The 20,408-nt window shown below is 52.0% G+C and overlaps 1 protein-coding gene across 9 annotated transcripts in view; it reads left to right on the top strand.

Annotated features, from left to right (window-relative positions):
- The window catches only part of ARHGEF9 (Cdc42 guanine nucleotide exchange factor 9), a 204,612-nt gene that overhangs the window by 69,928 nt on the left and 114,276 nt on the right, over positions 1-20,408 (top strand). The window contains exon 1 of one of the 9 annotated variants that reach the window (XM_066202565.1): positions 10,401-10,667. The exons of 6 other annotated variants lie outside the window; for them this stretch is intronic. In XM_066202565.1, coding sequence (XP_066058662.1) covers positions 10,638-10,667 — 30 coding nt within the window. In that variant the 5' untranslated portion in view covers positions 10,401-10,637. Of the gene's footprint in view, positions 1-10,400; positions 10,678-20,408 lie in introns of those variants that run through there. 2 more of the 9 variants (XM_066202570.1, XM_066202564.1) reach the window with 2 other exon arrangements.

Below are 20,408 nucleotides of genomic sequence, written 5' to 3'. Positions count from 1 at the left end.
TGCCATATTCTTAAGAGGGTAAAAATTGGCAGTTTACAGGAATTGCAGGCTTGGAGGCGTTAGGACACTCATCCTGCCTGCCAGCATCCCTTTCTAAGAACCTGGGAAGATAAGTGGAGCGTCGATTTTTTCCCACGTTGAAGTTTATAAGGATGAAAAGCTCCGTGTGGAATATATCTGTGCAACTTCAGTGGCAAAAAAATTGCTAAGCACATTATATATAGATAGCAAAGTGCCTTCTTTAGGGACTGCCACAGACTGCTCCTGAGATAGCTAAGCAGACAAGTAAATAGTGAAATATGGGTATATTTAGCACTCCAGAAGGCGATGGATGGTGTTCAGACTTCACATCACACGGGCTCTTAAAGTCTTTACCTCTGTGTAATCCCTTGTAGTCAGCACTGATGTGGTGGCACATTTGGGACCTAATTACAAGCTCCACTGCCAATCCAAGTACCAAATGGTGAGGGACAGTTTTGGAAGGTAAAAACCAGAGGCATCCTGACTCATGGATCATAAGTAGCGGGGAAGGAGCAGGAAAAGGCCGGCGCAGTTTAATGGGATTTGGATTAAATGTGGTTTAATGGGATTTGGGTGTAATTGTGGGTTGGAATGCCTGCCTGCCTCTCTGGTTCGTGCAGGCACTGCTTGGGTGGACGTATCCTGGTTTGCATCCACTTCAGAAATCACACTGGGGTGTCTGTGGTCAAACTGGGGATCTGATTTCACAGGAGTCCCTGCCAGGCTTGTCACAGCACATCCCCCTGGGCTGGTGGGAGAGCAGTGCCTGAAAGGATGGCCAGAGAGCCAGAGGGGTCGTGGGAACCTCTGGTGAGCTTTCCTGTGTGAGTTCAGAACAGGTTTTCCTTCTGGATGTTTTTTTTTTTTCCTTCTGGATGGTTTTTTTTCCTTCTGGATGGTTTTTTTTTTCCTTCTGGGTGGTTTTTTTTTCCGTCTGGAATTTTTTTCCTGTTTGTGTCAAGCTTGAGGCCTTCCCACTTCAAACTCCCCCTCTTTTCCCAAGGCTGTTGAAGACTCAGGTGTGTTTCTGACTGCCGTGCCAGCTTGGAAAAACTGCAGAGAATATTTGCAAGTGTTATCTTTGAATCAAACCCACCACCTCGCTTGGATAGCATCCATCTCCTCTTTCTTCCCTTCTTCCTGACCTTTTGTAAGAACATTTCTGCTGTTGTTGAGGATATTCGTCCACATTCATACCCACAAACAAATTCTCTGGTGATGTAATGGCGCATTATTGACAGAGAGTCTTGAGATTTTTAGCTAAAATACACGAAATGGTCGAGCTGCACTGCAGTTAGTGGAAAGGAGCTGTGTTGAACTGGTTTTGATGTTGTTGTCTTCCTTCCAAGGACGATGTCCTCCTAAAAACAGCGCTCGTTATTGCAAATGAAGGTCATGGACCCTGCTAGTTGTCCTTAGAGGAAGGGTGAGGCTTATGTGGGAACAAGTTCCAGCACTCCCATAACTGGAGTAACCATGTCACCGAATCTGGGAACCTCAGGTGTAGTGCAGAGCTTGGTGTTTCTTTAAAATCCTTCAGAAACAGTTCATTGTTGAGCTTTTCCTCCCGTGTCATGCCAAGTTACTCCCTTGGTTTGTCTCCCTGATGTTATCTCTGTGCATCTCTGGGTGACTTTCCGTGTCTCGTGCTTTCCTACAAGCTCGGAGGTGTTGCAAGGAGCGAACAGAGCAGGCAGCCTGGCTGGTGCGGGGTGACAGGTGACAGTAATCCTGAGTGGCTCTTGTGTGTTCCTGGCAGTGGGGCATGAACAGGGAGCAGTCTCATGAAGTGGGGGCATTGCAGGGGAGGGAGGTGACTGGTGCGGTAACCCACAGGTGCCTGGTGGAAGCAGGGAGAACGTGAGCCCCTCACAGTGCAGAGGGCAGTGACCATGGACAGAGTGGGATCCCTTTTCCGGGCCGGCTTCCTGCCGGCTCCCTGGGGCTCCGGGGGACAGGCAGCCCGGGGCCATCCCTTTTGTTCCCCGAAATTGCCGGGTCGTGTTCCATCCCCTTCATTTCCGAGCCTCCAGCCACTAGAGGGAGAAGATGCCACATATTTATGGCTTCGTTTGCGTGTGGGGATGTGTTTAATGAAGGAATTCACCGAGGCTTTCCAGGCAGTCCCAAAGCCGGGTTTAACCCCTTCATTCATCCGGGGTAGTTTCATAACTGCTCCTGAGATCTGGCTGCCGGAGCCCTCGGCCGGCGCACAGGCTCGGATTGCGAACGCTCGGGAAGATGTTCGGTGCTCCCTGTCCGTGTTTTACACCCTGTACTTTGTGTCGAGCATGCCTGCTGTGAAACGGCTTCGTGGGGAAACCTTTGGCTGCTGCTGGATGAGCCTGTCTGCTCGCGTTACCCACAGCCCAGTGCACCGCGAGGAGCGCGGCACCGCGGGACACCAGCCTCCTTCCCCTTCTTCCTGGCAAGGCTCACACTCCTGGAGCCCACGGCCCGTTCCCTCCGAGAGAGTAAAACAAGCCCAGGAGGGATCTGCTTTCGTTTGGAATTAAAGCATCGAGGCGGTAATTGTTGTAGGCAGATGAGTTTTAACAAAGGACACCGGCAAGGAGTTGTGGGTTGAGGGGAGGGAGCAGGGTGGGAGCTTTAGGAAGGCAATGTCAGAAAGTGAATTTTATACAGTTTTGAAAGTGAGACAAGATGGAAACTTTCCTTTGCAGATTGAGCCCGGTGAGGAGGACCCGTGGAAGTCTGAGGATGGGACTGCAGGATTTGGAGGGGTCTGGAAAAGTAGCTGGGAGTGAAAGCAGCACATTCAGTGGTTTGGAGAGCCACAGGCCTCGGTCTGCAGTGCTGTTTGTCAGGGGAATTGACATCCCTCTGCACATGGTGGGTGGGGAAGAGAAAATCTCTTTGCTTTGCTTTTGATTCCAGAGGGTGACTCAAGGCAAGGCTCTCTCAGAAGGGAAGCCTCACGATGCTTTAGCAGCCTGAAGTATTGAAGGAGAACATTTCTCTGAGAAATGTTGCTGGCTCTAAAAGTGAATAGTTGCAGTTAATAGAGAGGCTCAGCAAAGAGGTTTCCTTAGGCTGATGGAGCATCCATGCAGATGATGCCCCAGCTCAAAATGCCCTCCTGGTGAGGTTGGGGCTGGTCTCAGCTGCTCCTTTCCCCTCCTGTTTCTCTTGCCCAGATGTGCCCTGGCTGGCACAGCTGATGGCAGGCGAGGGGAAGCAGGGAGGGAAATGTGCAGGAGGGCACTAGAAACCTCGAGATTGACCTGACCCAGGCACACTGCAAAAAGGGGCATGGAGGGACTAAATGTACATCATCCTGGTCAAAACACTCCTCATTGTCCTGTGTGCCCACCACTGGACACCCCACACTTGGAGGGCTGAGGTTGGGCTGCTCCAGGAGCCCTCCCTGCTCTGCTGTGTCCTCCTCCCTGCACCCCTGGATCTCCCAACACGTCCTGGTAACTCAGACTGACTGAGGCCATGAAAACAGGGCTGGGAGCTGAGCTGCTTCAGCTCAGCATCCAGGCCAGGGGTCACAGCTGGAATTAAATAGCAGAGGGAGAGGAGTGCTGAGTGAATGTGAAAGGCTCCTCCGATGGCTCCCTGCATTCCCATGAACTGTGGCCATGAGGACGAGCTGCTTGTTAAAGCCCTCACCTGCCTGGTGGAGATGAGGGGTCCTGGGGGACCAACCCCCTTGCCTTGTGCTTTGCTGGTGGAGAGCCAAGCTGTAAAGCTGTTTTTGAGGTAGGAATCCCACGGGTTCGAGTGGGAGCTGTGCCGTGCCTGCATCAGGCCGTGCCAATTCACTGCTGTGCTTTCCATGGCAGGAAAACCAGCTCTGTTCCAGGGGTTTGTGTGGATTTGTGGGCGCAGGACCAGGCTGGGCTGCCTCCTCCAACGGCACCCAGCTCCGGTGAGATCCCCATGGGCTGTGGGTGGGGGAGAGGGGACAGGCAGGGGCTCTGTGTGGGTCTGGCTGTTGGGTTTGGGACAGGCAGGGGCTCTGTGTGGGTCTGGCTGTTGGGTTTGGGACAGGCAGGGGCTCTGTGTGGGTCTGGCTGTTGGGTTTGGGACAGGCAGGGGCTCTGTGTGGGTCTGGCTGTTGGGTTTGGGACAGGCAGGGGCTCTGTGTGGGTCTGGCTGTTGGGTTTGGGACAGGCAGGGGCTCTGTGTGGGTCTGGCTGTTGGGTTTGGGACAGGCAGGGGCTCTGTGTGGGTCTGGCTGTTGGGTTTGGGACAGGCAGGGGCTCTGTGTGGGTCTGGCTGTTGGGTTTGGGACAGGCAGGAGCTCTGTGTGGGTCTGGCTGTTGGGTTTGGGACAGGCAGGAGAGTTCAGGTGTCAGTCTGGCTGTTGGCTTTGGGAGAGGGCAGGGCTGTGAGGGCCCCCAGGCCATGAGACAGGCCCATGCTGAGGGCCCTGGAGGCTCCCGGGCTGCTGCATGGAATGTCCCTTCGCCTGAAGGGCCAGCTCTGCACCAGGGACGAGCACAGCCTCAGGGTTTATGGATTTGCCAGTCCCTCATGACCTCAAAATGCATGACCCAGGGCAGCCTTTATTGTTTCCCTGTCAATCTTCTCACAAACAGCAATGCTAAGCTCTAGTTTTCTTTAAAAAAAAATACCTTTTTTGGCTAAGATCTCTTAGTACACAAATGAAATGAATTTATATATGAGCATTGGGCTGCTTGTAAAGCCCTTTCAGTTTCAAATTTAGTTTTATTCCTTTTTTTAATCTCCACAGGATTTTCCCTAAATAAGCAGAACTAGGGCAGTGCTAGTGACAGATGGATATAAAGAAGACTTGGATGCTGGAGAGACTTTACTGGGCTTGGGGATCTGAACTGGGGTGCTTTCCTCATCACCCAAAGAGTTTAATTTGTCTGCAGGTTACTAATTTTCCCCTCTGAAGCAGAGGGCATGGCAACAGAGAGCGTTCCTTGGCAACAGAATCCTTGGGTTCATTATAGCAGAGGTGGGAGGTTTGCAAATGGAAAAAGTTGAGCGATATTAGCAAATCAAATGGGCTGAGGCATCAGGAGTCTTGTCAGTCAGGCGGGGGTGACAGGAGAAAGAATAGTAAACAACGTGCAAACCATCTTGAAGGAGATGTTTTGGAAGGAGGCAGATCCAGGATTTGTCTGTTTTCCTGCCTTCCCAAGGGCAGGATGGACTGGAGAGTGCTGGGAGGAGCCTCTGTGTGTCTAGCAGACTGTGGGCAGTGAACTGAACAGGTTACTTAATGAAAAAATTGCTTTTTACAAACAGGTTTCCAAGCTGTGGTTTCCCACTAAGGCTTTCATAAAAGTTCCAGTTTGTTTTGATCCTCTCCAAAACTGAAGCTGGCTTTTTTTTTTTTTTTTTTTGTAAAATCCCACAAAAAACCCTTTTGAGGGGAGTCTGTGGGAGGGTGGCCATGCCCATTCCATGCCCAATCCATGCCCTCCCTCCCTTCCCATGGAGCAGGCTGTGTGTGCCACACACCTCTGCCTGGAGCCAGATGGGGGCTGTTTGCACTGTGACTGCTAAATATAAATACTGCAATTAATTAATAATGCCCAATGCACATAATTAAATTAGAAATAACTCGAGTTTTACCAGCATACGGAGTGTGCATACAACTGATCCAGACTGGAGAAGGGGTTTGGAGCAGGGAGAGACAGGTTTGGGCTGCCCTGGTGTCCCTGCCAGTGGCCACCTTGTCACCTTGGGAGGTGAGGGGAAGCCCCTGGTTCTCAGGTAATGATCTTTCTCCCTTGCTGTGGTAAACAGCCAGATCCCAATCACATCCATCAGAGCGAAGCATTTCAGGCACTTGTTCCAGTCCTATGGTTCTATGATTCTATAATTTATGACTGAAACTATCTTTGTGTCAGAGTTAGTTCAGGAGGACACTCGTATCTGGGCTTCTGAATATGTCAGCTCCTATTAAAGAACAAACAAACTCCCTTGTAATGTACCATAAATAATAATAATACTTTGCAAGAGCCCGAAGCGCTTTGTTATTGCTGTGCTAATCAGAAAGGCACTGGGCCATTATGAGACTGTTCCATGGGGTTTGGGCTTTTTTTCCTTGCAGGAAGGGATGTGTTTCATAGCTGTGTAGCGTGGCTGATTGGTTTATAAAGCCAGGCTGGAGAAATCCTAGTAGAGGTTAGACAAACTCCCCTCCTTTCTCATTAATTAACCTGTAGGATTTGGTGCCTGTTCTTTGCAGTTCAGTAGAGACAATGACTGCAGGAACATATTTGTGCTCTCTGATATGGAATGAAGAACATCTGCCTTCTGCAGCAGTGAAATACCAGCGTGTGACAGAGCTCTCCAAAGGGCACTGCCAGCCTCTCCTGCCTCAGTGAGGAAATTCCAGGCTGAAATTTCCATGAGGAGGTGTTGGCTGGGGGATGTTGTCCAATGCAGCATCGTAGCTGGGAAGGCAGTGGGTGAAAAGCAAAAGAAGGGAAATCCTCTCATGAAAACAGCAGCAGGGTGGGGGGAGAAGCATTTTGGGAAAGGTTCCCACATCCAGAGGATGGTTTAGAGCAAAACTCTTCCAGTGGGATTAAGGAAGGGAGGCCTTGAAGATCTAAAGGAGATTTCAGTGGTGATGTGGTAAATCAATAGCAGGAAGAAAAGACAGGAGAGGCAGGTGAAATCTTGCAATGCTGCTCCCAGAGGCTGCAAGAAAAGGAACCTTCATGTTTGGGAGCCCAGGGCTGTGTTCTGGGTGTCTCAAACGAGGGTTCTGCTCCCAAAAGCTGCCCTGCAATACTGTAAATAATGGTGGGAGAGCAGGGTGAGCTCTGGGAGGATTGGATTGGAAGTTGGATTGCAGTGGGAAATGTTGGTAAAGTCTCCTGTGTGTTATTTCCATGACTCCAGATGTGTTGGATGAGGCACAAGGATGGAGGCTGTTTTTGCTGTTTCACTGTGATGTGATACTGAGTGTCCTTCTGCTCATACCCAGTCGCTTGGCTTTTGAGTGGCTCTCCAGCTGCAAGGAATCAGGAGAAAATAAGTTACACGTGGAAAAGTGGCATTAATCTGACAATTTAGGCAGTCACTGCTACCGCAGAGGGTAAACACTGTCCCTTCCTTCCCTGCCTTCACTTCTCTGCTCCCCTGTGAGGTTCTTGCCCATTATTGGTATCATTGGCAGTCACAAGGAGAATCCAGACTGGACTGGGCTGTCTGAGGGTGAAGCACACCAGCTGATTTTGGTTCTTATGCAGGAGAGAGAGAGAAATTTTTGGAGGCTGTGACAGGTCAGATATGACCAGACCACAGCTCTGCTGAGACTGCCTGCACGTTGCGTTATTGTTGAGCAACCCACGAGTTCTTCCTGGGGATTTCCTCTGCAGTGATCCCCCAGACAAACCACCTGAGGAAAGCCCCATCCCTGCCTCCCCAGTGGGACGTGCTCAGGTGGTAGAAATCCCATTTTTTCACAAGCTAAATCCCAGGGCAGGAGCCTGCAGTGCAAGCTCTGTGTCCAACCCGCACACACTGAAAGCTGCCTCTGTTTCCCTGCGGGCAATGTGGGTTTTCCTACCAGAGCAGTGCCCGTGGCACAATTCCACAGTGCTCTGTGACTCACACCCAGCTCGGGGCTGTGCTTGGCGATATTCCATGTCTGGGGTGTGCTGGGTGGGCACTGAGCCCCCTGTGCCCTCAGGTGTGCTGGGCTGCAGCAGGAGCCAGCATGTGGTGCTCTTCCCTGGAATATGCTTCCCTCCAGCGTGGGGAAGTGGAGAATGTGAGAATCCCTGAATATCCTGGGCTGGAAGGAGCCCACAAGGATCATCAGAGCCCAGCTCCCGGCCCTGCACAGGACCCAGAAGAAGCTCACAGGTGGCTTTTCCCTGCTCCCCCTGCTCTGGCAGGGACTCTGGGCTTGGTCCCCTGCCCGCTGGCTGCCTGCAGAGCGCTTTGCATTGACAATGAGGCAGCAGAGGTGCATTTTCTTGGCAGGGAAATGCAGCTGGGTTCTCTCTGAGGTTCCCTGTGCCAGGGAGAACGGCTGCCCCACTGCTCTGGGCAGGATGGGATTTGTGTGCAGCCTGCTGCCCATTCAGAGATTTGGCTGATCTTGGGCTTTCTTGCCTTTCAGCACCTTTGCAGGGAGCAAGAATTAACCTGGCAACTCTTGGTTTGCTTCTCAAATCAGCTTAGTGTAAACAAGGCATAGGAAGTGAAACAGTGGAACATGAGCCTTATTGACAGGCTTGATCAACAGCTGGCAGGAGGAGAGAAACTGGGATCGTTGTGCTCGTGTGTAACAGTCCTCCACAGAAATCCTCCTCCTCCAGATCCATGTTCCCAATTAGAGCAACACGGTGGGATGTGCCAGACAAATCCCCCTCCATCTGCACTGCCAGGGTGCAGCTTTGACCAAAGTGCGTGGAGTTACTGGGATGATGCAGTGCGTGGTCTAAAGCTGATCTTGTGCTTAGGAGGGTCATGGTTGTATTCTCTGTGTGTGTGTGCTGACAACAGTGTAGATCCCATTTAATATTTCCTGGTAGAAAAAAACCCCATTTACTCTTCAGCTAGAGAGAACCTGATCACTGCTCTGTTTTTAGTCCCAGTTTCGGAAGCAATGTCCATTCAGGATGTCTGTCTGTCAGTCAGTTCTGCTGTCCCAGCCCTCCCAGCCCCTGCAGCTTTTGAATCAGGTGGTGAGGTTGTGCTGGCTCTGACATCCCGAACAGGTGAGGTACCTGTGAGATGTGAATTGCAGGGCTGTACGAAGCCATGGCCATCACCTGCTGCAGGGGATGGGGCTCTCCCCGAGAGGACCCTGATTGACAACACATTCCAGACTGGCTGTCAGAGGTGGGATTTTCCAACTGGGGCCCTCCTGTGGATGTAAATAACTCACCCGGTGTTTCTGTTACTTGAAACTTAGGCAGAATTCCAAACTTAGGACAGCTATACGCTTTTGCCTCCTGACTCCTTCTTTTGTCAGCCATCTCTGGGAATAATGACGGCTGTCAGTGCCTGTACAGAAGGTGATGGAATATGGCTTGATGGAACTGGAGCAGGCTGTGTGAGGCCCCAGGAGAGCAGAGATGCTGGGCAGCATCCCTTCAGTCCTGCCTGCACTTCTGCTCTGTCCCATTCCAATAAATAAGTGAAGACACCTAAGCTCTGATCCTGCTGAATGGCCCAGGACCAGCAGAAAGTGGCAGTCACGAGGAGCTGCGTGTTGTTGCCTGACTCAAAATCTCCAGCTGCAGGAAAAATGTTGACTCCTCTGGAGGCCAGGAGCGGGAGATCCAAATGCCCTTCTGCCCTTGAGGCATGGAGAAAAAACCTATGCAAACACAACCCTAAATCCTCTGCAGCTGTAACTGAGGAGATTGGAGCTTCTCCGCAGATTTTACAGCATATCCTGTGCGTGGATGCAGCATGTCCAGTGTCCCCAGTGTCCTGCCTGTGCCCAGAGCACGCTGCCAGCCATTCCCCACGTCGTCTCCACGATTCCTACCTGCCCTCTCCTGTCCCTAAAGCCAGCTGCAGACTCGGCTGCCAAAGAGGGGATTTTGGGAATATCGGTGGGGCATTTTCCTGTACTCAGGGGTGTGTCAGTCCTCCGGGCTGCCCCTTCCTGTGGGCACCGAGCCCCGGGATGGCGGCAGGGGCTGCGCCACCGGCGCCGTGAGCGGCCTTGGCCGACACCTGCCAGCCCCGTGTCCTGTCCCCGCCATGGGGAGAACCATGTCGATGTGCGTGTCCCAGCTGGAGGATCCGCCAGGATTCAGCCCGGTTCCCACTTGGCTCTACACATCCCATATGCTGCCGCCGCCTCTTCTACCCAGCGCCAGACACCGTGATCTCCTCTCCCTCGACGTGGTGGGTGGCCGGATCGATGAGCAACGCTTAACGAGTGTGTTTGCTTTCTTAACTGTGCAGCGCGGCTCTCGTTTCCTGGCTGTGGCCAGAGAGTGGGGAAAATCCGGGGGAGCAGGCAGGGGATGAGCACCCAGAGTGGGGAGCAGGGCGGCGGTGCCGGGGGAGGATCACCCCGGGCAGGTGCAGCGCTGGGCTGGGCTGGGAGCTTTGCTTTTCAGTGGGAAGGGGACTCATCCTGCATGTGGAGAGCAGAATGAGAACCTGCTGCCCTTTGAACGTCAGCAAAATCCCCAGCCCCTTGCTAAGCGTGGAGCATGTGCTGGCTCTGCAGAGCCGGCGTCCTGCAGCGCCGGGGGCGAGGGTGACCGGCCACCGGCAGGAGGGCACGGCGTGCCCGGGGCGCTGGGCGCCTGCGGGGACCCTGCCCAAGTTCGCATCGGTCCCCCCTCCCACCCCTCCCTTCCACTCCCCTCCCCTCTTGCAGAGTTTCAAAGCACGGCAGGGAAAAAAAAAAAAAAAAAAAAAAAAGGACATCCCCCTCCCCTCAAATCCCTCGGTCCGTGACTGAAATAAATAAGCACAATCCCAGGTAGTGAGGAGGCTGCTAATAACGTGCTCCTGACAGGCACGGGATTGCCGGGCTGAGGGATGGCTGACTGAAAGCTCCAGGCTAGGGTGGGGGTGGGGGGCTTCTTTTTTTTCCTGCCAGCTCTCGCCAGGCAGTAGGGATTTTTTTTTTTTCCCTTCCCCTCCCTGATAATAAGGACATCATCAGAAGCAAGATGCAGTGGCTAAGGGATGGAACAGGAATGGTGAGTTCAGGTAGCTATGTCTTTCTCTTTTCCTCTTATTGCAGTACTTTGACAGGGAAATGAACCTCCGTCCTATCTCCTGACTCCTCCTTTACTCCCTGTCCTTGAAAGCATTGATCACTCTGTAGCCATTTTATAGACTCTGCATTCCCAAACTGCTGAGCAAAAGAAGAAATTAAAAGAAAGGAAGGAGGGTGGGCTTGCCTCGGGGCGTGGGAGGGAGCGGCAGGGCTGGGGAGGGGGATCCGTAGGGCGAGCCGGTGGGTCCGGGGGGGAGAAGCAGAGGGTTTGCCCGGTTCCCCGGCGTGTGGGGTGTGTGGTGGGAGAGCTCTGGAGGAGAGGAGTGCCGGCACAGGGCTGGCTGGGGCAGCCGGGACCTGTCAGATGCGCCCCTCCGCCGGATGATGAGTTGCGGTGCGGGGGGAGCCCGATGTGCCGCCGAGCCCGGCGTCCCTGCCCGCGCCTGCGGCAGCCTGGCAGACACTCCTCCGGCGTGGGGAGCTCCGGCAGAGCCGGCTGAGCCCCGCCAGCTCCGCCAAAGCAGCTCCTGCCGCCCTGCGCGCCGCTGAGGCGGCTCCGAGGGCTGCGTGTGCCGGGGGGAAGCGGGGAAGTTCCCCCAGCTCGGCAGGGCCCCTCCGTCTCATTGAGAAACTTCCCCGGGAAGCGATGCGGTTGTTAGTGAGATCCTCCTCCTCCTCCGCCCCAGCTCGCCCTCCCTGCCCGGCTTGCCTTTGCGGCGGCATTTCCCCCCCGGCTCCGTGCGGGGCTGGGCGGTGCAGGGCTGTTTGGGTTTGCCCTTCCCTGCGCTCCCCGTGCCGCGGGAGGCTCGGGCATCCTTGCGGGCTGCTCCCGGCTCCGGAACCGCTTGGGCTCAGGCCGAGCTGGCGTCACCCGGCTCGGCCCCCGCGTTCCGGCTCCGGGGGCACCGGCAGATGCTGCTGGCAGCGGGGAGCCTTCGGGAGGGATCGCTGCCCGTTCTCCTCCTGCCCTCCATCCCCTCTCCGATCCCCGCAAAACGGGATTTGTGCTCCCGAAAGGCTCCGGCGGCGCTGGCAGAGCCATGTGCGGTGTGGGCAGCAGCCTGCAGCAGAACACGCGTTTGTTTAGGGTCCTGTTTAAGGCTCGTCTGCCACCCAGCAGCACCTCGGGGGCTTTGCCGCCGCTCCCCACCCTCGGAACATCCTGAGGGATGGGATTCCTTCCTCATGCTCCTTGTCCCGCACTTTGCCCCTCTCCGCCCGTGTCTGAGCATCGCCAATCGCCGTGTGCCGGTTCCCGTTGTCAGGGATAAAAAGTGGTGCTGGGAAGCCCCATGAGGCTCCTGCCTCCTTTTCCCTCTTCTCCCAGGTGGCTGCCGAGCCCCGGTGGGGAGGGGCTGGGGATGGTGCAGGATAAAGTGCTTCTCTAATTGACACCGCACAAGACTTGACACTTTCTTGCCCTCTCGTCTTCCCAGATTCCTTCCTTGCTGCCGGCTGTGTTATTCTGTTCTCATTAGTCTAATCTTTGCTTTCTCTTTGAGAGAAATTACAGTGGTTACTGTAGTAGTGAATAGCCTGTAATATATTTTTAGGGGAAAGTAAAACTCCATTAGTTGATTTTGAAGCAGGTTCTATGCGGGAATTTGCCAATATAGCTCCTTCTAACAAGGGAAAAATAAAAGAGAGAGCTGTGGTTTTTAGTATTTTATACAGCAGTTCAACAGCCTCAGCAGTATTTGGAGATACTCCACATATCTCCAGATATCTGAAAATAAAAAATTATTTCAAACCAGCAAAGTAAAACTGAACCAAATAAGATAAATCCAGCAGAGATGTTTGCAATCCCAGGCGGTGAGGAGTCTGTTTCCCTGGGGATGGACGGCCCGAGGGTCAGGGGCTCCTGTCCTGGGAGCACAGGGGCATTGGAAGCACCTAAAGCCAACACTTGGTCCCTACAAATTCTGCTCCTTTAGCAAGACAAGACGTGTTGGTCCAGATGTCCCGGCCAAGTGCCGGTGTGGATAGCAATGTTCCCTCCAATGCAGATTTTCCTTGCTGTCCCCACTGGTAAGTTATTTGAGATATTAGTACTTTAGATGTTGATCATTTGGCGGATTGTGCTAAACAATTGAGTTATTCCACACCAGGAGTAGCTGTATTTTGGCGATTCAGTGGGAATATTATTACCTCAATCTGCTGGCTAAAATGTACTGTGGAACTATCAACCAGCTCTGTTTGCTCCTGAGTGAAGGTTGGCTGCTCAGCTCACACAGCCAGCCACGCTGTGCACAGCCTCAGCCTTTCATCCAGAGCATCACTGCACCCATTTCCATGGGCACTGAGTCTCTGTCGTGGTTTTACAGCTGTCTTTTTGACTCCAGTATTGTTTTCTGTGTGCTGCTAAAGACCAGCAGTATACATTTATTCTGGCAGCATCCCTGGACTTTGTTCTGCTCAAGCACATTGGTCAAAACCTGGGGTTTAGCCTGATTTCCTCCAAGTTCTGCACAGCACTGATTTATTCAAAATGCTGGTTTCTGTTGTTCTCAGCTTGAGTTCAAGATCTGCTCCCTTTCAGAGTTACTCATCTTCGAGAAGCATGTCACTAATGCTTTGCAAGCGATAGTACCTTTTGTTCTTGTGGCAGGTGGCTTTTTTTCCCAAACCAGCCCCTGAACCCAAGCTATTATTCCATAATATTAAGCTCTGTCGGAGCTTCTTTTTTCCCTCCTTTGCATGTGCTGCTTCCCATTTTTTAAACAATTAATCTTTTGCCAATTATGCTGGCATCCCATGGGGGTGTTTTCCATGCTTCACTGGTACCGCGTTGCTAAACTCTCTAGTATCTGTTCCTAACCTAGAAAAATTCAACTAATTGTCATTGGTAGTGATGAGAATCAATCTGCACATCTGAGCAGTGTGTGAGTGCAATGATTATTTGGTTTGGCGTTCTTCAGAGGGTATTGATCCAGCATGGTAATTAGATGAGTTGGATTAAATCAGGACAAAATACAGCCTCTTCTGGAACAGTTTTTTATCTGACAAGGGCAGAGTTTTTTCTCAAATCTTTGACTGTATTACAAGTAACGCAAGTGGGAATCTTCCATAGTATTTCCTCACAAAGGGTCTCCTTCTGGGTTTAGTGTTGCACCTGTGACAGTCCAGGTGGAGTGCAGCCATCACCTTCAGTAGATACAGTCCCAGCTGTTTTCTTTTACAGCCATAAATTGTGATACTTTTATGTCGCCTGTTGTTCAAATACTTAAAATCAAGCTGCTGTCGATATTTTCCTTTTCTCTTGCAAGCAAAAGGTAAACTCTTGTAAATCATCACAACCTAAAATATGGTGAAAATGAATTCAGTGGATCAAAGTGATGCACCAAATGCTGCAAGTGGAGATGCCTGAGTGGGGCAGGTCAGCAGCATTGTTCCTCAGTGATTCTTTTCCACTTCTCAGTCTGAAAATCACAGGGTATTGGAAGTACAAAGTACTCTTTGCACTCTGTAATCCTAAGAACCTCAATGTGAAGTCTGGAAAAGAGAAGCAGAAAAAAAGCAGTTTGGGTTTGAGTTTCGTTTTTGAAAGTTTGGATAAGCAGCTGGTGGAGAGCAGCCAGGCCAGGGCAGGATGGAAAGAGGAGCTCGTGGTATCCAGGCATTAGGGAAAAAATGGGACTGAAGAGGCCCAGAGCAGTTTTCCTGCAGAGATCAAAGGGAGCAGGGAGCGCTGGCTGTGCTGGAGCAGTCCCAGGGAAGCTCCTGAGTGCTGTGGCTGTCCTGCAGAGCATGCTGCCCGGTCTCCATGCCCTGTGGCCTCAGCACAGAGGGCTTTTCCACAGCAGAGTGGAAAGTTTGGAAAGTTGTTCCTGTTCATCCAGGTCTCCGGTCACTGGAGGTTGATGCTTGGCTTGCCTGAGCTCTGCATGCACTGGAGAATTCTGTGGATGCTGCAGTGCCATGGAGCCCCCAAAGCCCAAAGTCCATCCCACCAAATGTGTTTCCTTGTGGGATTTTTCTTTCGTAGTTGCTGTTCAGTTTTCCATTTCTCTCCCACTTTGGGACTGCTTTAACCTTTCAGTGACAGCCTCCTGCTGGTGCTGCTGTGCCAAACGTCCGGGTTAAGAAAGAGCTGATGTTGTGATAAACGAAAATGTTTGGATAAATCCCTGCTCCATGCTGATGAGTGTCCTGTGTCAGTCCCAGGAGGGGCTGGGAGGAGGCCTGGCTCCATTTCCATGACTCCGGCCCCAGTTCCTGCTGGATAAGGGGCACACAGATAACTCCTCTGTCTCTTGAGATACATCAGGGATGTCTGGAAAACCCTGGGAGGGTGCCACAGGCATGGGAAGCAGGATTTCGTGGAGCTCTGAGCAGGCTGTGCTTGCTGTGAAGCCACACACCCCATGTGGTCACCAGGTCCATCTGTCCCTCCTGCTCGGGGTTTCAAGGTTTGAGCACCGCAGCCTTTACAAACCACAGCGTGTTTTTAACTGCCGAGAACCCAATTTCCTTGTATCTCATCAAAGGGTTTTTCTTTTTTTAAACACTTCTTGAAAAATCTCTGAAATGCTTCAAGCTGACATCTTAATGTATTTATGACATTAGCTGCTTCTGCTCTGGAATGGTTGCTCTGAATCTCTTTGAGCCTGGCTGTTATTTTGAACATGACTAATTCCCTGAGTGACTAAGCTCTTAGATAATAGGAAAAATTCATCAAGTTATCTCGGGCTCCAATAGTTTCTATTGTTGTGAGAAGATGACTTACGGAAAAAAAAAATACAGATGCTTATTATGTAATTTGGGCAGGGAGAGGAAAGACGAGTGTGGGTAAGGACCGGCCAGAGTGCCGTGTCTGGGAAAAGTAGGAGTGCATTTTCCAGGAGCCAGGCTCAGGCTGTGAAATCTCCAGCTTAGTCTGGATGAGAAGTAAAGAGTTCCTTGACTGGAGCTCTGGTGACTCCCACTGAAGCCAAGGAGTTGTGCTCTCGTACAGAAGTGTGTTCAGAGGGGATCCCAACCCCTTCCTCCCCGTTCTGCTGCGCTGCAGAATTCCTGGGATGTGACCCAGGATAACGCAGGGCACGCAGTGAATTGCAAGGCACCTTCTCTGTTTAGTTGTTTCAGGCAGCACCTGAAGCACTCACCAGTGCTGCAGGGCCTGGTGTTCCGGGCAGCACAACAAACCTCAGCTCCATCCCATTGGATTTTCCCCTTGGTGCTGCTGATCCCCAGCACAGAACGGAAAACGTGCTGCGTGGAGCAGCCAGCACGGCACCACCAGGTGCCTTCCTGTGCCTGTGTGTCCCACACAGGGGGAGTTGTCCCTGTGATCCCTCACAGCCGGGGTCCCCTTGGCTGTCACACATTGTCACCAGCTGCAGGAGGGCAGCGCTGGCCGTTCCTGGAAGGCAGCAGCCTGAGCTCACTCTCACTGCAAGGAATCCCACTGAGCTGGGAGAGGGAATGGAGCCTACTGGCATTCACCTGCCTCACTCAGGGAAAGGAAAAAAAAAAAAGTAAAAAAGGCTATAAACTTATTTTTTAATGCTGATATTGCTGATAAAAATGAGTGCGCTATGTTCTATTCATACACCTACTGCTATCCATCTGGAATTCCTACTTCATTAGGTTGGCTTGCACTGTTGTCTTCATTAAAAGAGTGCCAGATTCAATAGGCTGTTCCCTCTCCTTTTTTTGGGAGGCAGAGAGAGGGGGTGAAAATGATTTATATGAAACACATCCAATTCTCTGGGTTAATTTGTGTGAGGAACATGAGACCCATGGGTCAGCTTCTTAATGAATGGTTTTTCCTTTTCTCAGTGTCTTGACAAGGAGAAGCCCAGGGAAGCCAAGTGTCGCAGGAGGGGGGTGAGGAGGCTGCAGGGAGCTCTGGCCGATTGCTTTTCCTCCTCATTCCCTTGCAGGTGCTGAAATGCACCTTTTGATTTTCACACCAAAGAGTTCCCCTGAGCTTCTGCAGCTGAATTTCTCAGGGACCGCACTGGGGACACTCACCCCGAATTCAGAAGGATTTTGTTTTAGTTTCTAGCAGGTAATATTTTTTTTTACACACCACTTTGCCCAGACATGCGAAGATTCTGCAATTTAATGTCAGAGTGCCTGGAGGGAGCACTTTTCTTCCCCCAAGGAAGGGACTTGGCTTGGATTTTTCTGCAGTTTGGGCTTTGCTTTCTTTACCTTTTTCCAGGCTCAACAGTGAGCCCAAAAGCTGAGAAATAAAATTAAGGAGTGAAGACCTTTCGGCCTGTTCCTTTAGGCCAGGGGCTGGGATTTTTTTCAGACAAGGGGAGCTTACATAAGGTTGAAACAAGCATCTGAATTGGATGGGTCCTTTTAAACAGAACTTGCTCGGCCCCTGAAGTCTTTGTGACCAGGGTAATTGGTGTTAGCACATCTGATTTCTGCAGGATGTGAGGGGGGGTTATTTTCTTTTTCGTCATTGGGAATCTGAAGACGCTTCTGGAGTGCAGGCTGGAGTGTGCAGCAGATGCAAGGAGAGCAGAAAGCACTTGCAACACCATTGCCAGGGGCAGGAGATTTTAGTCTGTCTTAATGCTTTAAGTTCAAGTAAACTTAAAAATAGAAGGTTCGTTGTTCTCGCTGCAATCCAGAGGAGCACAATGGACTCAGTGCCCCCAGACAGGCTCTCTGTGCCGTTTCAGCATGGTCTGTGGAGTGTCACAGGGGCTGTGACACTGATTCCATCAGGACATCCCCGCTGTAGCTCAGTGGTCCACCTTTTGGTGGAATTCTTGTGGGTTGTTCTCATGGAATGCTTGGAGCAGTGACCTGGCGATGCTCAGGTCCTTCCCCATGGCCTCTGAGCTTTGTGCAGCTCCTGGCCAGGTGGTCACGCAGGTGCAGCTGAATTCGACCTCCAGCAGTGCCCTGTGTGCTCTGAACATTGCAGAAGTGGGCTTAGAAACTTGATTTCTTCTCTTTCTAGCACTCCCAGCCTTGCCACAAGGGCATCCTGTTCATGTGCTCCTTCCCTGCTCTCTCCCACTTCACTGCTTTGCTGGCTCTCAACATATGCAGTCCTTTAGAAAGAGGCAATTACAGGAAAAAAGTCCCAGGTTCATGTGGACAGTGAGGAAGCTTTCCATTTGAGGCATGGAGTGGACAGGCAAGGAACTGTGGGTGACTGGAAAGTTAATTTTTCACAGCCAAAATCAGGCCTAAGTCCAAATCTCTACAAGTATTCCTCCATTTTGCAGTTTGGGTAAGGAATTTTAGGTGTTTGGGGATTTTTAAAGCTTCCCATGAAGCCATTCCATAAACATCCAAGATTAGGGAGATTCTTGAGGAAAAATCTGCCCTTTGCAGCAGCTCTGCAGCTCGCAGGCTGGTGCCTCCCATCTGGCCCAGGGCTCTGTCAGGCATTCCGTGAAGAGAAAGGAAAAAGAGGCAACTCCCAGCTTAAGGAAATCCTCCTTTTTGGAAACGGCAAATCATAATCTCACTGGCCTTTAATCTCTGAAACCCCGAGCTTAATTTCTGCCTGGATTTAGGAAAAAAAATAATTTAATGGTTTTCTTATAATCTCTAATGGAGTCTGTGAGTCAGCCCCCACATGGTGTCCAACGTCACAGCAGCGTTTGTGGGCACCCGGCACGGGAGACTGGGAGTGGAGGAGCAGGTGCCCACACATCCCTGGGTACCATGGCTGGCTCTTCCTTCTTGGGGCAGGATGAATTCAACTGGAAAGTTTAAACTTCCCTCATGGTGCCATGGAGGTCTGGGATGGGTGCTCCAAGGGAATGCAGAGGAGCCGAAGCAGTTTGGGCCTGACCGTCACCAGCAGTGTTTTCCCCTTGGCCATGGATTTCATCCATCCAGACTAATTTTATTCCTGCTCAGAACACGAGTAACGTTGTTTTGTGTGAAATTTCCCCCAATTCCTTTGGGCAAAGGCTAACAGATTTGGGCTCCTCCTGTCCCATCCCAGAGCTCTGTCACATCATTTCCTGTAGTGGCATGGCTGGAATTCTCTGGTTAATTAAGGTTAAGAGTTTAATGGCTCATTTCCCCAGTTAATAGAAGGCAAAGCTGGTGTGTTGGGAAAACAGAGATGCCTCTGCCTGTCCTAGAGTGGAGGTTGTTACTCTGCACAGGGATCGACAGCAGGACACGGCACTGGAGCTTACACCGTGCACAGCCGCACACCCCTGCGCTGTCCCGGCACCTCACGTGGGGACCAGGGCCCTGTCCTTGCCAGGGGAATCCAGGCGCTGTACCCATTCCTATCCCAAATCCTGCCTGCCGAGTGCGAGCTGTGTTTGTTGAGCTGCAAGGAGTGGGATGTGCTAATTACTGGAGACATCCATTGGAGGGAGACGTGGTCACAGGGCTGAGCCTGGTGTGTTCTGCACGGGAGGATTTGGCATCATCCGTTTCCTTGGCTTGCTCCAGAATTCCTGTCCTGTAATTAATGTCAGTGTAGGGCCCCTCTGTTGTTATTTGGGTGTCATCTGAGTGCCCAGAATTCCCTGTGTCCATCAGATGGATGCAGATACAAAGCTGGATGGACGCGGTGTGAGCCCTGGCTCCTTCCCTGACTGCTGTCCGTCCGGAGAGGTGCTGAAATTCCAATCGCCTTTCTCGTCCGGCACAAGCCCTCGCTGATCCCGCATCACAAACTGTGCTCCCCAAAGCTCCTGTAGTTCTGCGTGTTCCGTGCACTGAGGGACGGGGTGGTTTATGTAACTGGTACAAATATTCCTGTTCCTCGTTTTGCTCTGTACAGAACGTTAGACTAAACTTCCCAGGAAGAATTCCATGAAGTTCAGCTTCACCGTGGTTTTATATAAACCCCTGCTGTGTAGGTGTGCTTTATCAGGAAGGCTTCTAAGAGGAGGTACCATCCATTTTCATAGTAAAATTAACATTTAGTGCACGCAGAAGGCATGGGAAATTATATAAAGCAGCAAATACTGTTGGGAATACTGCGAATATAATTTAAATAGAAGCTTCTCTGCACTAAATCTATTTGTGCTGCTGTTACACGCACAGAGCCTCCTCTGGAACCCCAGACCTGTCCCTGGGTGAAGCACCCAGGGCCTTCCTGCCTGATCTTTTAGGCGGTGTTTGACCTGGGGAAGGGGATGCTGCGGCTGAGCCTCCCGGGATGCAGCATCCTGCGGACTCCCCAGGGCAGGCAGCCCCGCAGTGGGGTCCCCAGGGCCCCCCGAGGCTGCCGTGGCGGGGTTTGGGGCCGGCAGCTCGGGAGGGGCTGGCTCTGGCTGTGTTGACGGTCCGTGCCCTCCCCCGCGCCGTGAGTGGCTGGGCTCTCGCAGGATGCCAGCCCCAGCCCTGGCAGTGACAGCCGCCCGCCGGGCTCCGGAAGCGCTCAGTGAGCATGTGTGAGCTGTGCACCTTTGTTCTGGAGGTTTCCCAGCCTCTGCTGCTCCCCCTGCCCTGCTCTGCCTCCCCTGGCTCCCTGCTCAGGGCTTCTGCCTTCAAACCTGCCTGCCACTTCCAGGAGACAGAGCCGGGCATGGGCTGTGCCCGCCGAGGGTCTCCAGACCTGGGGGGGTGCGGACCAGCAGAACATCTCCACTGGGCTTCTTCTCACATTTCCTCTGGGCTCCACACCCAGGCTCCCTCTGTGCTCACTGCAGTTTAGAGGAAAAGATAAACTGGCCGTAAAATCCCTCTAAATTCAGGCCGGTTGTACGTTTTGGGGAAGTCGTTGATGCTTCTGAGACTGGAACTGGAATTTCCTAGCTGTTTTTGTAAG

Source organism: Chamaea fasciata, unplaced genomic scaffold (assembly GCF_029207755.1).
Source record: "Chamaea fasciata isolate MVZ Bird 193981 ecotype frontalis unplaced genomic scaffold, bChaFas1.0.hap1 SCAF_22, whole genome shotgun sequence".
Taxonomy (NCBI): domain Eukaryota; kingdom Metazoa; phylum Chordata; class Aves; order Passeriformes; family Sylviidae; genus Chamaea; species Chamaea fasciata.
This window is presented reverse-complemented; position numbering and strand designations above follow the sequence as displayed.